The 21105-nt window shown below is 33.3% G+C and overlaps 1 protein-coding gene across 8 annotated transcripts in view; it reads left to right on the top strand.

Moving 5' to 3' along the window:
* DGKB (diacylglycerol kinase beta) overlaps positions 1-21105 on the top strand; it is a 385149-nt gene that overhangs the window by 142032 nt on the left and 222012 nt on the right. For 6 of the 8 annotated variants that reach the window (XM_085573112.1, XM_021538316.4, XM_021538321.4 and 3 more), the window contains 5 exons: positions 3539-3656; positions 6348-6436; positions 6517-6633; positions 10728-10826; positions 18342-18374. In XM_085573112.1, the coding sequence (XP_085429238.1) occupies positions 3539-3656; positions 6348-6436; positions 6517-6633; positions 10728-10826; positions 18342-18374 (456 nt within the window). The remainder of the gene's footprint in view (positions 1-3538; positions 3657-6347; positions 6437-6516; positions 6634-10727; positions 10827-18341; positions 18375-21105) is intronic. The other 2 variants (XM_021538322.4, XM_021538318.4) reach the window with 1 other exon arrangement.

Raw genomic sequence — 21105 nt, 5'->3', positions numbered from 1 at the left:
TCTCAAACACACACACACGCCCAGTATCTCAGAAGTGAGCCTTCCAAACACTGTGTGTCCCTTGAGTCAGGTTACTCCCTCTCCACTTGACCAAAAACAGACTTAAAACCCTTTTTTCCCAAAATAAATTGAACAAAACAAAACATGATATGAATTCTTTGCTGAGAGCCAACCAAAGGAGTATAGAATGTATAGAAATACATTTAAATACAAATACAGTTGTATTTGCTTTAAACTATGTTTGCTGCATAGTTTAATAGAAACTCTTCTCACCTTCCCACTGATGGAACAATACCTAAAAATCATAATAAAATTATCTTGAACAAGTCAAGTAAATATTTTTAAAATAAATGGAAATAAAATAATCAGTGAAAGAATAACAGCTACTCCATAACATTCTTCTAACTTGGATGCTTGTTACTAACTCTTCTCATAGAAAAAAACCTGAATATTCTGGTATTTTAGACATTCTGTAGCTATTTTAAGAGGGTGTGTTTGCTGGGATCAAAATTTATTAGTAATTTCATTCCTTTTTTTAAGTCTCAGAATCTTGAAGATCTCTTTGTCTACCTTATACACAAATATCTGAAAAGCTGACATAAGTTAATACTAAACCAGGTTAGGGACATGTAGCTAATGTCTGAGAGCATAAAATTTTCCACTCGTTCTAAGGTTGGCTCTTTTATGGTTGACTTGCTTTTTAAGGTCAGGTGGTTTTGGCAATCAAATCCATGGTAGCAGGGTCAGGACCATGAGTTAAGAGAATCATTGTTAACAAAATAAATGTTACTATTGTCATTATGTTTAAAAGTCTGGGTATGACATATGGAGGCTTGATTTTCAGTGATGTGTATAATGAAGTGAGGGAGAGCATTTTACTGTACCTGCCCTGCTTTGAGATCTTCTTAATGCCTATTTGTTTTTAAACTATTTCTCAGGATATGAAAGCAAAATGAGTTAATGTCAGTAAATGCACTGATGTGTAAGAATTGTGGATTTTATTCATACTTAAAGACTTGCATTGAAGTAGCTTTGTTTCATATTATGTCTTTTTTTTTTCTCTTGGCAGTGTTTTAAAAAGTTATGTGCATGCATAATCATATGCAGCACTTTATTGCTTATTTTTGGCAATGCACAAGAGCAAAAATTTAATTTGCTCTTTTCCAAAAGTGCATTGTGTTTATGTAATAGATTTGCATCAGTTGCAGTCTGTAACACAGCTAAGTGTTTTAATTGGCAGAACACCCACATCAAGACTTGTTTGTTTTTCTGATAAGGAAAATGCCAGCTAAGTTAGACCATATGTTCCATTCAAATAAGAAGCGACATACTCACATATAATGGTCATTCTTTCAAAATGAAATTAAAATTAAAAAGTAGTACAAAATTAATGTGGAAGAGGGGCAAGTTTATGCATAAATTTGAATTTCTGTTAATTTTCCTAACAGCAAGTATTTTGCTAAGGAAGGCTGGTCAGTTCACATTTGAAGTGCTTGTGGTTTATAACTATGTATTGATGATCTGAGTGATGTTAAAATTGAAGAGGACATTGTTTGCTGTATTTTTCTCAAAAGGATTTACATGGTCTTTGGTTATCTAATGAATAATTGCCTACTTTCAGAAGGCTTGAAATTCACATATTATATTGTTGTTTAACAATACTTCAAAAACGTGTGGAATATGGAAGAAAAATAGAAGTTAGAATGCTCTCTTTAATGGAATACATCCTCTTCAGCTGCCAGTCATGAAGGAGCTTGACAGGCTTCTAGTGCTTCACAGCTGCAGAATCTATTTCTGCTTCTTCAGGGGAAATTGGAAAACTTCCACACTCTTTGCCAGTCTGAGAATCCCACATTAGGCATCTGCTGTGCTTTTGCTGCAGAAAGGGGACCCTGACATTGCCCAGCTGTCAGAGATGGCATTTGAACTCCTGCTGGTACTACTTATGCTCTGATCCTGATATACTAGAGAAAAAAAATATATTTTAGCGGACTTCAGCTTATAGATGACTTGTAGGAAATTTTCAAAGTTGTGTTCTGGCTTAGACCTAGCTTTGAGCCAAACATTCTTAATTTCTTACAGTGATGATTTTGCTTTAGGATTTTTCTTTTTTGCTCACAAGGATGATGAAGTCTTCATGGTATTTGACTTGTATCGACTTCTAATTCTAGAACAGAGCAATAGATTCTTAAGGACATAACTTATACAGTATATGCTAATATAGGACAAAACTAAATTTTTATTAAAATTTATGTTCACCAATGTACATTGACTGTTCTTATCAGTGAAAACCATCATATTATTGAAAATATATTCAGGAATATTGTGTATACATGATGATAAGTAATAGTAGTTTGATGTGAGAAATCAGAAACTGGATAAGAACCAGCTGTTGATGTGGTTTCTGAGAAACAGAGATTGGTGTGACTTGCTTTAGCTATATGGCAATTTCTTTTTGGCAGTAACGTGACCAAGAAGACAACAGAGTTTCAGCAATCACAAGGCAGCAGCTGATGGACATTAACTGTCTGTGTTCCATTGGACGTTATATTTCGTAAAAGAGAAATTAGGTTTTTTTAAAGAAGGTTCATCTAGTTTTTTTAAAATAAAAACCTCTGATGATTTTAGAAAGGAAAAAGCCTCATGGCTGGTATTGCCAAGAAGCCAGGAATTTAGAGAATTTAGCATCTGTACCAATTGCACATCATTTTTTTTAGCCTTCAAAAAACAGAGAGGCCTCAGAAGGATTCCATTAAGAAGGAAGAGGAGAATCATCCAACAGAAAGCTTAGTTTTGTAAAAATTAGTGACTTGATAAAATTTTAGAGATTCACGTAAATTACAGTGGGCCCCTAAGTAGTAAGTGCCAGTGAGTTGATCAATTTATTCATGAACAATTTGAGTATAGTGCAACAGCTAACTGAAAAAATTTGCCTTAAGCATAAGAATTCCATTTTTGGAGAAGAGGTCTAAGATATAAATCTCATCCTTAAATACATGGGTTTTGATAGATAATTGGCAGTATAGATTAACTTAATTTAAAGCTGGGAATAGTTGTTGTGGTGTGGTTGGTTTTCCTGTTTAACCTATGTGATATATGTAACTAGTTCTGACAGTCATTAAGGATATTTGTGTGGTTTTAGAAAACCCTTGCTATTGTTTGTTTTGGGGAGTTTTATCTTCTGACCTGCAGCACTATTATTTTTAGGATAATTCTCGAGAAAAAAAATAATACCAGTTGTAATTTAATGTCAGACTTGTTACATTGATATCATTGTGTTGCAGTGGTGACAGCAGCCTTTTGGCTTTTTCTGAGTTGTTTTTGAAACATGTGGATGTCCATGAGCTTCTGAAGAATTTTTTTATTGTATCATTGCCTGTGTATTTAGAATGATTGTGCTGTGATCTGGTGCCGAGTCTTAAATGAAGTAACAGCTTGTCTTTTACGTTCTTGAGTCAATCACCAATTTTTATTGGCACTTATATATTTCACTGTTTATTTTATTAAGTGAAATCTGTTTCTCTTATGTGCTCTGCAGAATGTGAAAGATGATGGGCAGCATGTATGGAGATTGAAACATTTCAACAAGCCTGCCTACTGTAATCTTTGTTTGAACATGCTGATCGGAGTAGGCAAGCAAGGTCTCTGCTGTTCTTGTGAGTATGAGCATTTCAGGGTCCATTTGCTTACATGTCTGTTACTAGAAATGTTGTTCTTGGTGCATAACAAAGAACTAATAGCTTCCCCTTACAAAACCATTGCCACCACAGTAGTGTGTCCTCCTCCTCTTCTCTGCTTGAGTGCCCATGGTTCTTTTTTTTAATTTTTCAGGAGATTTGGCTTTAAAATGTGTTGTTTGAGGGAGTTTTCTACTTTCAAAGGGTTATCACTGTTAGTTCCCTTTGGAGTCTATTGCTCTTTTTTTCTTTACTGCTATTGCTTTTTTATTTTTTATTAGAGAGTATCAAACCTAGGTTTTAAATTTATACTTTTGTTGCTCCCATTTTGTTTTTACTAGTTTTTGTACAAAAGGTATCAACTTGACAAAGTCCCATGTTTTTTGATTCAAATTTTTTACAGAATTGTTTTTGTTAATTATGAAGGTGAAAATCCCAGTTTCCCAGAAATCAAACTTCTGCAACAGTTCTAAAGCTTTGTATAGTTACTTATTTTTTAGTCATAAATCTCAATCCATGTATTATCTGATTATATATTTTAAGAAGAGGAGCACAGAAAAGCTACTGTATCTAATTTGACCTTTATTAAGCTATTAGATGCAATTACTACCCTTTAATTCCTTGAGCTATAGCTATGCATTTCCTAGTAATCTGTATTTGACCACCTCATAATATTTCTCTTGAGAAACCAAGGCTTGCTGAAAGATACCTTATCTCCATCTGAAAGTTTCCAGAAATGGAAGATCCATATCTTTTTTTTGTGATGTGTTCCAATGATTAATCTTTTGGTAAGACCTATTTTCTGAATTGAGTATGTCTTACGGATGATTCCAATAATTGGTTCATGCTATGCCCTGCTCCATTAGATTAATGAGAACTTCAATACCTAACTGTATTCTTCTCATGAGGTTACCAAGTCACCTTTCATTTTTCTTTTTGGTAAAATAATCGGTTTCTTACTGCAACTGATTTTCACCAGTTTTGGTATGAAAGATAGCCCCTTACAGCTGATGAGAACCTTTCTGCCTTTACTGCTCTATTGATTTGATTTGAGATTAGTCGTGAATGAGTGAGGGGTTTGAATTGACCATTTCTCTCCTCTGGGGGCCACAGACTTCTCTGAAATATAGTTCACATGTAAATCCTTGTATACATTTTCACATCATGTAGTTTCATTCACCATAATATGAAATGGGAAAGATACATTTATTAAAATTCAAACAAATAGAAATTGCGCAACTTGAGATTATTAAATGCTGATGACAGTAGCTGGAATATATACATAAAATACTTTAATGTTCTTTTTTGTCAGACTGATATTGTGAAAAACTAAGACCCATATATGTTGGAAAGACAGTTCTATTGAGAAAATAATGTAGATCACCTTCAGTAGTTACCATAAATGGGTAGACCAGTTATATAAACTGTCCCAAAAGACCAGCCTTGCAAGACCTGTAATTTTTTTATGCTGCAGTGTGTCTTTTGAGAATGTATTTATTATTGTGCTAGGCATTTATTTTGTAAGAACAATGGTCTCAGAGTATCTGAAGAACATGCTCCTTTCAATTACTTCATGCAGCAAGAGGCATGAGTCTACTTGCAAAACTATTCCACTATTTCCTTATTTTGCTAAGCTTTTTCTCCAGTTTATTTTCAAAGCATTGCTGCTATAGATTTCATTATTTGCATTTTAGATTGTGTGGGAGGAAAAAAAAAAAGGGGGAACCACAGGGGTCCTCACCATCCCTCCATGGTCCAATCAACAATGTTACTCCCTGCAGTTTGTCTGATTAATGGCTGCGCCTCCCACTGGGTTTGTGTAATAGGTGCAAGCAAGGTGTTTAGAAGTACTTTGTGCTTAATTGCTCTCGAGGTCAAAAGCCTGAGACATATACCATGCAGGGAGAAATTCATTCTCAGTTTTTAATAGTTGACTCTATTGAATGCAGGCATAAGCTGTAGCATTATTTCCTCATCTTGGCACAGTTGTGTCACTGAAGTCAGGAGAGCTTTGCATTGTACCCTGCATTGTATGTTTTCCAAATGCAGCTAGCATGATCTTTACAGTCCTGGTCAGAAATAGCAGTTACCTAAAACTGGTGTTGGAGGGCTTAGGGGAAAAAAAAATCTTCTCAGGAGTTGGTATTTTGTAAAACAGGAGTCAAAGTTAGGGTGCTTACATGGAATGCATGAAAACAATTGCTGTTAAAAAATGGACTAATCTGCCATTTCTGATTTATAAATCAATGGTAGGAACAACGTGAATTCATTAGCTTTTATTTTTGTGGTTGCCAGCTGCTCTCATGCCTATAGTTCGTAAAATACGTGTTTCTTCCTACTAGCAAGCAACACAAACCACTTGGCAATCACCAATTTGTCTTTAATATTTTTGTCATTTGGGAATTATTGTGAAAAAATTTAGTAAGGGCTGATTTAATTAAGCATTTCCTGTTATGCAATGATAGTGCATTCTTGGATTTCTCACTTGCATAATATTTCCTGTTCTAATTGGCCTTTTGTATTCCATGGAAAAAGCAGTCTTGTTTGAGTTTTCATTGACTGATTGGATTGATTACTTAGAAATGACATGCTGGTAATGTTATCTGTTTCACAGAAATGTAGTGAGAAACACCATTGCTGCAACATCTAATAATGTCTTTCTTTTTTCAGTTTGCAAGTATACAGTCCATGAACGCTGTGTCTCCAGAGCTCCTGCATCTTGCATCAAAACATATGTGAAGTCTAAAAAGAATACTGATGTAAGTTTGGGGTAGCATTAGCTTTGCCATGTACCTGTTAATTTAGTAACTCTGTGTATATCCACATTTTTCTTTTGCAGGTAATGCACCATTTTTGGGTAGAAGGAAACTGTCCAACAAAATGTGATAAGTGTCACAAAACTATAAAGTGTTACCAAGGCTTGACTGGACTTCACTGTGTTTGGTGTCAGATTACAGTGAGTATACTACAGTAAAACCTTTCTCAAGTTTGAGAGATAAAAATCATTGAATGTCTTTCTCTAGCCTTATAATCTGGAATGTCTCATTCAGTTTAGTCATCAGCCATGACTAGTGTGTGTTTAAAGAACAGTATATGCAAAGTATTCTTAGGACTTCTTAATTGTGGCAAGCAAATATGCTTATTCCATGTCATGAAATGCTTATTTCAATATGTCATGAAGCAAATTTGCTTCATGACAATATCCATATGAAAATACCATGTGCCACTTAAGAGCAGAATTCCCAATCTACAGTACAGAAAGATTAAGAAAGTTTTCAGTACCAGGAAAAATCAAGGTCACTGTGACATTAGGTCTAATTGGTGATATACTGACAGGCAAATGAATTTGAGGACATCTGGTAGGATACAGTGATTCCAAGAGTCTGGGAATAATAGCAGAGACAAGTAATCTGTGCACCAAGTCAAATATATACAACTTTTGTGTGCTCCTTATTCAGCAGGAACCAGTAGCTGGAACTAATGACATTCAGGGGACACTGCCCTTATAAGTGAGATCTTCATGCTAGAAGGAGCAATGCCAGTATTTCTGTTTCTAGCCAGGGCAGGATTTAAATCTAAATGGGGAGAGATTTCAGCCTTCTTGGTGTGTATTTGATGGTTTTGCTGATATCATTATTATTATTGTTACGGAACAGCAGTTGTTTGTTCAGTGCTTTAAATAATAATATGAGACTGGGGCATTAGTGAATGTTTGTTTTAAACGTACAAGTTTGGATGTTTTATGACATATTTTCTTAACACAAGAATACAAAATATGAAACATCATCAAAGCAAATAGATCCAGGATGCTTTCAGTGATAAGCTGTTATGATTACTTAAAAAACAATATTTTAGAAGAAAGCAAATATGTAGTCCAGATTGCTGTCAGAATTTGGATAATTTATGTAAAGAGTAAAACACCCAATCCAAAATGTTTCACATGTAGATAATTAAACTTAGGGAATGGCTATACATGTTTAGCAAGAAAAATAAGGGTGTTCTGCTGTAGATATAGAAGTATTTATATCTGTTTAATATGTGTATATCATTCAAGAAATATATATTATGTAACATATGTTGACTTCTAAAGTCAAAGGAAGTTGCAAGTTTCATCTTTCTTCAGTAGAATTTTTTTTCCCATTATTTCATGTGGATCTGGATCAGATTTGTAAAGGTCTTTTACTCCTTGAAGTTGTACATAAAGATTCAGAGGATTTTCATAAGAACTGTTATTCACTGAAGGCGTACTTAGGAATTATTTATGATTGAAATCACTCTAAAGAAAAATGCTAAATTCTTTTGAAAATATCTCAGGTCCTTGTGTGCTTATTTAAATGCCTAAATAACTGTCAAGGTTCCAATTAAAAATGGATGTGTATTTTTTGACGGCTAAAATTGAAAATATTGGCACTAAGGTTTACAATTTTTCAATTTATTTCCATCACTAATTTAAAGGCTTTTTTAAAAGTAGTTTGTATTTTCAAATAAATTTAATAATATTTTTATTTGTTTTTATAGATTCAGATGTGAATTAGACACAAGTAAACAATTAGTATATTTAAATACTACAAATTATATTTCAAACTCCTATTCACTTGCAATTCTCTTCATTTGATATATTCTATTGTAATAACTTCATTTTCTAATAGTAACACCTTTATTACAGAAAAAGTATTTAGAATTTCTAACACATGCATGATTTTTGAATGGATATTCTAAGGTTATATAATGATCACATCCTTCATGTGTTTTTCAAGTCGTACTGCACATTTACAGCTTACAATCGAAGGGGATGCTCTTTATTATGGAACTAATTCTGAGCCTCTTCCATGCTTTTTAAATATATATATATATTTCCTTACAACTTAATAAAGTCACTTCTGATGTCAAATAATTGACTCAAGTCCCAAAATTTAGAGGTATTTTTCATTAAGGAGGCTTGTTATCCTGTATTCTCAGCCAAATCCATGATCTTTTTTCCATATAATTTGTAGTTCTCCACCATGGTGATGTCAGTTTTTTTTGCCTCATCTTCTCTCCAGCAAATACACTTTTTCCTTCTTTGCAGGTTTGTGAAGGAGGTAATATTCTATAAGAGATAGGTTCAGGATAAGGGAATTTTGGGGAAATGTAATAAAAACCTACCAAAATACAGTTTTTCTTTGAGAGGCAAGCATATTAGTTTATTTCTGTGAGTCAAAGTGTTATTTTCATTAAAGCTACATTTCTTCTACCTTTTGTTATTTGCCATGTGCCAATTCTGTTGTCAGAGATCAGCAGAGACTAATAAGAAGATTAAGCTATTTTTTAATAGATAAGTTTGCATGCCACTGAGTAGCAAAGCTGCTAATTACCACTGAATGTGTGAAGATACTTTTATTTGATGTAACATGGCCTGGTGTGCATTAATTATGGTACAAGTAGCCTTACCACTGAGGCAGAGAATTAACATGACAAATGATTTAGATTACAGGACTACCAAAATACCCTCACAATAAGGCTTTGATACTTAGAGTAAATCAAAACTCTTTAGTCTTTTATTTTCTGTTGCTAAGAAACTGCCTAAAAAGGTAACTTTGCAGTATAAATGAATATGGACAAGGCTAATATTAGGTTCCATTCAGTTCAAAATTCAGAAATGTCATGTCAAAATTAACTGTACCAGAAATTTTATGAAGACCATATTACCAATAAAGTCTATATACATCAGCAATTGGTACAATTTTATTGTAATTTTGATAGAGTTCATATTACTTAAACCATTTAAGGGAAAAATGAGTCAGTCACTGGAAAAATGTGATTTACAGATGCAGACACTGAACTACAGGTTTTGTAACAGCTTTTGAACCTGTTGAACTAATACTACATGCTACCTGTTATGCTAGATAAATCACTTGTTAATAAGATTTTTTACCTCAAAACTCCTGATATTTATTAGCCTGATTATTTTTCTTTTCTGTGAATATACACATCTTTTCAAAAATGTCCATCTCTAAGGGAAATGGATGCTATCTGAACACCTTAATGCATTTTATTGAATCCATATAGAGACAAAAATGCAGAATAATTTAATTTGGAGAAGACCTTTATGATCATTAAGTCCAGAAAAAGTAAACTTCCACAAAATTTTACAATATGGATTTTTTTATTCTATCTCTAGTGATATTGTGAAGTATACTAGTTAAATGTGAATGCTTTGTGTGATCCAAGCACACAACTGTGCCTTTGTAATGTGTGGCTGAATATTTAGAGTCATTTGAATTGAGTAAAATTCTAAATTATGAACAGGAACTTTTGATGGCTAATGCAAAATATTTCATCATTTATCATTACTTGTTACTGTTTTATGTTCCTGTTATATGCACATTTGTCCATTCAAACTCTGTAACAAAATAGAGGTCAGCCAATGCTCTTCCTGAGGATATTCTTTTCATGTTTTTGGAGTAGAATTATTGTCATTGCTTTCCAAAAAACTGGATGAATTCTAAGCATAAATTTGAAAAAGGAGAGTAGTTCCCGTTCCTCAGCAGTCAGTGGAAGCCTGAAAGCTGATTCTGTCAAGGCCAAAATTTACCCAATAAAGCTTAACATAGGATATTCCAGTGTTCTTCTTCTATATTTGAATCTGTAGTGGCTATCAGTTTCAGGAAGGAAGCAGAGTTACACCAATAGTGCCCAAAGCTGCCTTGAATTACTCACTAATAGTAGAAGTTCTGGCTCAATGCAAGCTCTCTCCTGAAATGAAGCTTTTGGTCACCAGTAGCAGTATCCCAATGTTTATGTATTGCTGTGCAATGATCGTATTTTATGTGCTGTTCCACAAATGCAATTTCCAAACTGAAAAATACTTTAATCCATTATTCTTCACTTAATACAAGTATAGTAGTTTTGTCCATCCTAGGGAGCTTTCTACTGCAGTGGGTTTGTTTTCCTTCCAGCACTTCAGTAATAATAAGGTTAATGAAACTCACCCCATTCTAGGATGGTCATTTTCTTATGCTATAATAGAAAAGTGTCTAAGTTGAATCTTCATTTTCTGACTTTATATAGTTGCATAACAAGTGTGCTTCACATCTGAAACCTGAATGTGACTGTGGACCTTTGAAGGACCATATTTTACCACCCACATCAATCTGCCCAGTAGTGTTGGTGAGTTGTTTGTATGTTAATTTCAGACGTAATCCTCTCTCAAATGCAACATTAAAATGCTACTGGGGCTGGCTTCCAGATATTTGTTAAATACACGGGACTATGTGAACCTTAAACACAATGTGAAATCCTGGCTCATGAGTTTATAGGCATGTGTTTTACCCTCTTTATATTGCATTTTCCTTCATGTGAGAATGAACCTTGTGTAGGGCATATTATAACTGAAGCTGACTCAGGTTTTATCACTTATTCAGATTGTACTTACCAGAAACTGTATAGGCAGAACACTTCTACATTTTACATCTTTTATAGATCCAGCTTCCCAGAATAATGAAGTTATTCTTATGGGCAGTTTTTGCTTGGGATGCATATTGTATATCTGCAATGCTGAGGTCTCTGATCTAAGCCGGAGGTTACCTGGAATGATGACACTGGTCTTGCAGTAAGCTATGCATCAACATTATAGTATATTTTATTCTGCAGTCGTGGACAGTAAATTTCTCTGTCCACAAAAACAATAACTCAATTCAATGAAAATAAAAATGCATGCTATGTGTAGGTTGTATAGAAAAGAGCTGACCATTTTATCATTAAAAAAGAGCTTGAGAATTAACTTATGTTTTCACATATTAAATTGGATATTTTATGCTGATGAAAGTCATAGCATCATCATATTCATAAGAGAACAGATGAGTGGTCCTCTTTAAATATATTTCATAATAAGTGTAAAAAATGCTTGAACTTAAGAAAGTGTAATTTAGTGAGAGGAGGCAAAAAAGAAAATATACATCCTTATCTTAAACCAGTTGCTGATCATTAGGAGTAATAATTGTGTCTATTGTAAATTACTTGTTTTCTAATGAATCCTTTTGGCTGTTTGTTTATAAATCTGTTAAGGTACAGATGTTAGACTTTGGCCCTCTACCTGTGTAAAGTGGTATTATTCCATTGCTCTCAATGAAACAATCCAATGGAAACCTGCCTTTAATATTTATGAAGTATTTTAAATATTTTTTAAGTCAGAAAAATGTGTCTCTATGGTATTTTGGTAGTATCTGGACATGTTCTGATTGATAGTTTTAAAATACTATTTTAAGTTTGTTGAATGATTATATTCCGTATTACCTTATTTGATTTTCAGGATTTGAGATCATACTTTGGAAGTTTGCATCTGGAAATTATGATTCTGTTATTGGGCTGTTGTTTTCAAATTAATGTTATTTGTCATTTGCCCTTGGTATTAACAGAATGAACCTTCAGCATGAAAATTTATCTTCGGTTATATTGGCATAACTACATTTTCTTTTCAGGAGAGGAAGAGGGATAGAGGAATTAAGATTTTTATTCCACAATTGGAATTGAGCTGTTTAGAGGATATGTAGAACCACTCTAGAGTCAAATCACCTTTGAATAGCTTTATCTCCAAATTTTCAAGGCATAAGCAGAAGTAAATATGTTTTCCTGTTTTGGAATCATGTTACTAACAATGCAGCACAAGACATGTATTTCAGCACAATTTATATTATTCAGAATAGAAAATATATTTTACTGTGATTGAATGGGGACTTTATAATTTTGTAGTATATTTTTTCATCTAGTAGTTTCTTTCAAAAATTCACTGAAGTCTTGGGTTTAGTTATGTTACAAATACTGTCTCACTGACCTAACTAATAGAAATTTCTTCTGAAAGTGATTGGTTATAGTGTACGTATGATTTGTGTTAGTAATTTTTTAATTAGTGTCTCCCATTTCCTGTTATGGGGATTCCTTTTGAGAAACATAATACTTCAGTGCACATGAGAGCAGCATTCTCATTAGGGACAGCAAAACCAGTGAATATATTCTTGTGGAAACCATCTAACCATGCAATAGGAAGTGTGTCTGTTAATAAAAAATATGTGTTCAGACATACAACTATGACAGTGGAGTGGTCCTTCACCCAGGTCACACATTTAACTTTTCAATGATCAGCTGAGCATTAATATTATTGCAATGCTGTCTATTTGTGGAAGGTATATAAAAGCAGATTACCATAATGCTTGGTGTACCAGGCATATCCTTGAGCATTTTGAGGTGTCAGAGAAGAATGTATTTTCTTCTCTCACAGAATATAAGGAAAATAGCAAGATGAAAAATATTGTATCTTTGATCTCCTAAAAATGTTGGTCCTCCTTTCCACCTGTAACTTTGGAAGATTTCTTTCAGAAAACTGCAGAATTAATCTCAGAACAAGATGCCTTCTCTTAAGTTTTCCTTCAACGGTATGGACTAAATCCGTTCTCATCTTTTCTTTTTGCAGAGCTAGGGACATTCATATTTTTTCCTTTTTCATCCAGCATTTCTCATGTCTCATTTCTTCAGTTCTTGTGAAGTCCAGCCTCAACAATTTCTACATATTTAAAGGAGTTTTTCACACATTGCATTTGACAGCACCATGTATTATACGACTGCTACAAAATGGTCTCAGCTGAGTGACTCCTAGTGGCAAGAGAGAACCAAAATGCCTTGTCATGTAAAAGTTAGATGGCTGGTATAAGTTAAATAAGGGTCCTCCCATGTTAAAAAACTGCACAAAAATAGAGCTTTTCAAATTTTATTCTTAAATATGATAAGCTACATTGTCAGCTGAAGAAAAAAAGATGGGGAAACTCATGTAGTTGATACTGTGTACATCATGAAAACATCACACCTGTCTAGATTCAGTGTCTTGTAAAGATTTTTCATATCTCACTGCATCAATTTAAAATATTTTAATGAAATGTAGTCTGTCAACTTTAGTCCTTTTTACTTTTCTGTTTACTGTGTATAAGGCTTGTTGTATGGTGAAGTTTTTTATTCAAGTTAAATGAGTTTTGTTATAAACGGTGTGCAGATCTCAAGTGATAGTCTTTTAATAGATGTCAGATACACTTTAATGTTACTCTCTTTTATTTCAGTAACATTTTAATTAATTCATACTGATTGAATAAATGTACATTGAGACTTGTTTCCTAATGAGGGCACATTTAGAGGAAAGGTTTTGCATCATTCTGATATCCTGTGGGTAATTATATTCTAATTATATGGTGGGGGGGAAAAAGTCTATAACTCAGTACTGATATTGTTCATTGGACCCAATTAATTACATGCACATAATGAAAGTTCATGATAAGGTTGACTGGCAGTGAGTTTAAAAATCTTTAACTCAATTGAATCCCAGCCTACCAGGAGTATGGAATTAGATCATAACCAGGTTTAAAACTGGGTACTGGAATGAGATGAGTGAGTAGTGAAGAAAGCAAGATTGGTCTCTGCTTATAAGAGAGTTTCCCTCACCCTTTTCCTTTATAAGGCAGAAAGGGAAAATGCTAGCATACATTTTGTCTTCATTTCATGCCTTCCTTTACTTTGCCCCATTTAATGATGAAGTATAGGATGTTCTAATTTTTATTTATGTCTGTAGAAAAGTAATTAGATTTTCAATTACCCACGAAAGTATATGCAGCCCTGGATAGTGACAAACCAACCAATAAAAGATTACTATTTAATAAATAATAATGTGTATTTATTTCATAATGCATGATGATTTTGATTCTCCTGTTGTATGTATGAGTTTTTCACTGAATTTTTTCACTTAATTTCTAGCATTAATTTTTGAAATTATAATTAAAACTTTTAATTCTGGAATAAAAATAGAATTGAGGAATAAATTGTAAAACATAAGGCACCCTGCTTACAATGTGAGCATTATATGACAAGTATCACTGTCCACATAGTAACCAGCTTATTTCAAAGGTGGAGGCTCTGGTATGATATTGATTGTAAAGAGTGAAAATAATAAAACTTAAAACTGGGTATATTTCTTTGTGTTTTGATATCCAACTTCATTGTTTTGCATTTTGTGAAAAATGGGTCATCATGATAAAAAGCTTGAAACAGTTTCCATTTTGTTTCTTTTCTCTTGTTAATGAATTTGACTTTTGTTTTGGGCAGTGAAGCTGTTACAGTATATTAGGACAAAGTCATCTAAGCAAAGATAAAATTTATATAAATGTGGACTATATATACAGATCTAAACTGGTATATATAAAATACGTAGAATTTTTATACAACATAATATGCATCTCTTTATAGACACTAATATAAAATACTTTCATAAGTCAAATTCACTTGACCTCTCGTTTTAAAATATAGATGGCTATACAGTTGGGAGGAGGAAACAGATAGATCTGATTCCTGTGGTATTTTGTTGTACAAAACGACAAATATTCCAAAATCTTACAAATCTGTTTATGACTAGTTATATTTAGGCATGTATAACAATATACACAGGAGATTACACGTCTGAGATAGGAAATGTGCCTTATTCAACTTATTCAATATGCATTATGACCTATAGCTTCAAACTTTTGTGTAAATATGGCAGGTGTATTGACATTCTGACAAAAAATAATACAAAATTAAAGTTGAAAATACTGTTTAAGAATTTTCTTTCACTATTAATATTTAGACCAGATAGAATAGCTATTGGCTATATTATAATTGCAACATGGTTCAATAGATATTTTTTCTATGTCTGATGATATGTTTTGCTAATACTGTTTTCCTGTGAGGTATGTAGGCGTTATTCATATAGAAAAGCAGAGTTGTAGAGAGAGAGAGAGAAAGGGAATTAGCAGTGCCTGGTTGAAGAATGAGCTTTCTTAATCCCCTTTCCAGTTATTAATCCTAAAATGATTCTTCTGTTTTTATAGAGATCAGTTTTAGCTCAGTTGAATCCATGCTTAACATAGAGCACGGAAAATCAGTGCAGTATGTAAGCATTTATGAGCAACTCAATCCTTTGAAGTTGAGTACTAGCCTTATCATGAGTTTCTGAACAAAGATACTATAAAAAAGTTATTTTAATATATATGCTTGGAGAGGGGGAGTTGAATTTAGATCTGGTTGTTGAATATTAAGTAATGACATAGCAGCTGAAAGAGATTCAAAAAACAAAACAAAACACTCTTTTGCTTCCCTATTGTGTTTCATATTGCAGCTTCAGTTCTCTGAGAATCTAAATAAGACTAAGTATAATGGTGTCCTTATCTACGCTAAGAGCTTTTTCATTTCTTTGAAGTCAGAAGGAAATTAATAATTGCCCTGGAGGAAAATGTATCTTCCTAGCTAATTAGCTGTTCGACAAACACAGTTCAATGTTAAAATAATAAGATGCTGATAAACTGAAATGGCAGCCATTAAATCATTTTAAGTTATATCTAGTTGCCTGCCCACAGCTCATCACTACTGTCTGTTTCTAAGTTTATTCCTTATATCCTCTCCCACTGGAGTTTAATATGATTTTATTTTCAAAATTCTTTTCCAACACTTTAGTCTTTCTTGGACAGTATATATAATCAGCTTCTATAACCCAAGCAGGAGTTGCAAATCCAGTGGAAAGTCTTGGACCATATACTGATGTATGTATTGAATGGGTACAAGATGTAAGGCAAGTTATCTACAGAAAACTGAATGAACTAAGGCCAACATGCTAAATGAGGGCCTTGATTGTGTTTTGGTTTGTAATTCTTTACCTTGTTATTTAGACAAACTAAAAAAGGAGCACAAGTATATTTATAAAGTTACCATATAGTGATTCCTTGTTCAAAAGAAGGAACAATCAGCAATTTTAGAAGTTATTCTTAAACATATGTTCTCCATTTCAGCCTTGTCTTGTTGCATGTATTTTCGCTACCAGTATTATGAGTGACAAAATGCTTCTTTCTCAATGGTGTAATGTGATTTTTTGCCTTTTTTTTTCCCCCTTGAGCTGCAACTGCTTTTCTTAAAACAGCTCTCAAATTAATTAGAAGCCTTAACTTTCCTTTATAGTATGGGCATGTGCAGCTCACTGGATGGTATTTTTGCTGAGAATTGGTTAATAATCTTGTCGACAGGATGACTTCTAGTGACTGTCTAGGGATTTAGAGCTGGGTATTGTGCTACAACTCTATGAGCTTTCAAGACAGCATGATGTGGTGTTCTAATATAGGCTCTTTTGATTAGCATGCACTCAGAGCTGGAAATGTGGAGAATTTATAAAATGAATTTTCAAAATATTTTAGGTCATCTGAATCACTGTTACTTGGATGTGATCTCTAATAGATACTACAGATAGATTGCATGCCATAGCTTTGGCATAGTGGTGATGTGGTTTTTCTTTTAGTTTTCAGGATTTCTGAATTTCAACTTTCTTTTGTTATTGTATCATTATGGAAAGAAATTTCTTGGAATGGGAGCTTCGTAAGCAGGGTCTTGAATGCCATGTAGGTTTACAAAATTATAGTCTAGGAGTACCTAATATTATTAATAATCTATTAATATAATTATTATATCCTTAAAGATTCCCATGTCATTAAGCAAAATAGTTCTAAGGAATCATAGAACAACCTTCCTTCAAGTTCCTTAAAAAGTATCCCAAAGTACCAGTTTGGTATTCAAGTCGCATATTTAAATTTCATCTTGCAAACATTTGAGAATATCTGTATGTGGTATTGTGTGCATTCCGTCTAATCCTCTGTGAAGTTTTGGAGGTCTACAATAAGATTTTTTTAAACTTTTTAAAGCTATTTTAGTTTATGCACAATAACCTAAAACTATACTTCTCTCATTATGCAACTCCATACCCAAATAGGTTATATGTTTCATTTAAAAATATATATAATAAAAGAAGAAATTACCATACAGAAGTAATCTCAGGTTTTAAGCTGTCACCTGTCAAACTGTATAATGGTATTAACTTTTTATTAATGAATTTGCAATCCTATATAATGTATAAGTAAATTGTTGATTCATGTTATGAAATACATTGAATTAAATAATCTTGTGTAGGAAATAATCCAGAAAAAATAAATTTGCAGTTATTAACTAAAAGGCAAGGTGATAAAAAACAGTTGTTGCTGTATTTGTCCTGGTTTCTGTGTCAGCAGTTAAATTATAAAGAGGCAGTTCTTTAGTGAGCCTTTAGTAACTATTCATCTGTTTTCACCATAACAGCTATGATGGAGAATGGTATTTCTAAATGTGTTTTGCGTAAAGGAAAAGATTCTACCTCTATATAAAGAAAGAATATAAGCAGCTTTGAGTAATATAGCTTTGTATAGCTTGTTAATTGTAGCTATACAATTAGAAGAAGGCTTTTTAAACAAGATTCTTTGATTTGGATGAGAATTCAAAGACTTGGAAGATAAAATCAAAATAGCTTATCAAGTATCAAGTATCTCTTTTTGCTATTCAAAAGAATGAAGTCCTCAGGTTTGCTATGCTTGTTAGGTGGTGTTAAAATGATCCCACACATACTTTCGAGAGTGTACATTATGTAATACAACAGCCAAAACATCAGTAAAGTCCACTTGGTGCAATAGTGTAACAAAATACTGTGTATGTTGTTAAGTGCGACTGCTGCAAGGTACCATTCCTTGTGAACACCCAGTCCATGCCCTTTGCCATCCCAGCTGTTTGGTGCTGCAGCCTAACATTCTCTTTTTCCAACAGACGCTTCCCACTTTAGGAGGTTTGCTCCCTGAGGTGCGTAGTGAGAAGCATCCACGAATGCTCGAGTACTAACAGTTAATGATTATTGTACATTTTTCTGCTATAAAGTGCATTTTGGGGCTGAAGCAAAAATCTAGAGATGATATTCTGGGTTATTATTTGGAAAGTCCTGTCTTATTAGTCAATTATTTTCTGATATGGAATATGGAATAGATGCAGTTGAGTAGATCTCACTTGGCAGTGGTCTCTCTGGAGCAGTCCTGGATGGTAGATGCTCCAGCTAATGAATATTGACTTCAAAGTGGGACTTCAAGGGGGAAAATAAGACATGAGAAGAGCAAAAAGGGGTGGAAAAAAATTTTATTGTGGTAAATACTATTTTGGAAGGTATGTACACTGGCACATACCAAAAGAACAAAAAGCTTCATCCTTTGAGCCATCAAAATGTACAAAAGTGTTTAAATTGCTGTGCTCAGTATCTTTGTCAACCCCATGCATGTTCACTAAACAAAATGGTTCACAGATACATTGGATCATTTTGTGTGCTTTATTTAGCAAGATATTAAAAATAGCACAACAATTACAGAAATAGTTCTTAAATTGAAAGATAATTTTTTGCATTTTATAAAACCATTTTTTCAATGTGTGTTAAATTTTTCTTAACTTTCAAATTTTTTAAACTGTTATCCATTCTTACCTTCTTCTGTTTTTCTCTACTTTAGAAATTAAATTGTTTACTTCTTGACACTCTGATATCTTAATAATGTTTTAGTTTCCAAAACAAAGATACTCTATGTCAGGCACAACTGATATTTCATATCTAAAAGAAAGGGTCTGCACAAGAATATTAAAAAAAAAAAATCAATGAATTGGTAAATATTTTTTTGTCCCATTAACAGATTTATTAATTACAATTACTGTACAATTCATCACATTATGTCATACAAATTAAGTCAAATCCTCACTAGTGTGACACATATCTAAAAATTATAGGATATATAACTCTAGGAAATCTAGTATCTTTTTTCAGCTTCTTCAGAAAGGTTTTAGAGAGCACTGTTGATAAACATGGTGTCGTATTGTCGTATCATATAAGATGGATGATATGAAATACTTTATTTGTACTTCAAAAATCATCAGTGAAGAAAGCAGAGTTTCAGTGTTAATGAGGTCGGGTATCCATCTTTGATCATATTATTAACACTCTAGACATTTCTGTATAATGAATATTCTTTTTTCCTTTATGTTACCTGAGATACATGACCTAATATCGTATTGTCTTTGTGAATCAAGCAATTGTTTTGCTTATGGGATAGGAAATACAAACTGGTGAAGGAATGGTAATGCCATAGTCATAGGACTAAGGCCAACTGTACTGCTGTTTGTATATCATGCTGCTATTTGTATCACCCCAATATCCAAAACTTTGCTCTGGGTAATTTTTAATGCATTTTGCTTGAGTCATTTATGACAGTGGGTTTGGGCATAGGTCTCAGCAGTGTATAAATACTTTTCTGCCAAATTGTAGCATGATAAATGCAAGAAGATTTTTAGTGCCACACTTTATAAAGTAGGCCTCTTTTGAACATTTTTTTAACCTCTAAATGCACAAATTCATTGTGCTGAGTCTATTACTTTTGGCTAAATTTTTATTTGAATTGTAACAAATGTTTCCTTTATCTCGAGATTTTCTTAGACTTTTTCAAATTTGCTCTCCATCTCTGATTTTTGTTAGAAATCACAATTTTTACTGGCTTTTTCTTTACTTCAAAAATCTGATTTGATTTTTGAAGATGTTGCAGTATTCATGAGCCAGATTTGGCTAGAATGTAAAATCCTATTTAACAGGGTATACTTTCTTTTTATAAAAGGTAGTGAGTTTTAAGGATAATTGTTCACAAAGTTGTTTAAAACCTCAAAGCGTCTTCTGAAATTTGTAACAAAGTTTTAAGCTTCCTTCATATGTAAGTATCTTACTTGCTGTCCTTAGGACTAACCAATCCACTGTGCAAAATGTTTTCTGTTAATTCAGAAATTTTATTCACATTGAGTGTCTCATCCTGGTTTTATTTTCTGAAAAAATCATCAAATAAGTAAGTGCAGTGCTGGTGATTTCTCATGCAATGATACATACAGTGTTTTTGTTTCTAAGGTTAAGGACAAGGTGAATAGCTCTAATTGTTTCTGCTTTTTTCCCTTTAAAGCAGTGATACCAGTCTAGAGTCTTGGATCTCATCTTGCACCAACCAAATTACTCAAAGCATCCAAGAGCTCTGTTAACTAACCTCTTAGGAATCTCACTGCATACAGATAGTTTTGTAGATTTCCCTGTTTTGTTTTGTATTGTCTGATTGTTTTTTTTTTTCTCAGTGGCATATGTTTTTCCATTCTTTTAAACAAAATGTGGTCAGACTGTCGAAGTTCCCCCAAGTACTTGGCTACCCCGAAATAGCTTAGGATGATCTGGACCACTCTTTGCATCAGATCTAGACTGAGACTCTATCAGTCTCACTTAAAGGAACTGAAGATGATATGAAAACAGTCAGGGTCCACATTTGTGTTAGAAGGAGCTGTATTAAGCTGGGAGTTACTCCCTTCCTGACAGAATCTGTGTCAGTGCTTCTTACAAGTAAAAACTGCTCCTGAAAGAGTTTAATGGATTAATTGCTACTATGATCCCCAAAGCTTTATGGGAGGTAGCACAGAGATGGGTTTGGTCTGGTATGGAAAGTAAATGGTAACAGTTAATGAACTTATTACTGGA

This window comes from Lonchura striata, chromosome 2 (assembly GCF_050655825.1).
Source record: "Lonchura striata isolate lonStrDom1 chromosome 2, ASM5065582v1, whole genome shotgun sequence".
NCBI classification, from domain to species: Eukaryota; Metazoa; Chordata; class Aves; order Passeriformes; family Estrildidae; genus Lonchura; species Lonchura striata.
The sequence above is the reverse complement of the archived record's forward strand: the minus strand, read 5'-3'. Positions and strand labels throughout refer to the sequence as shown.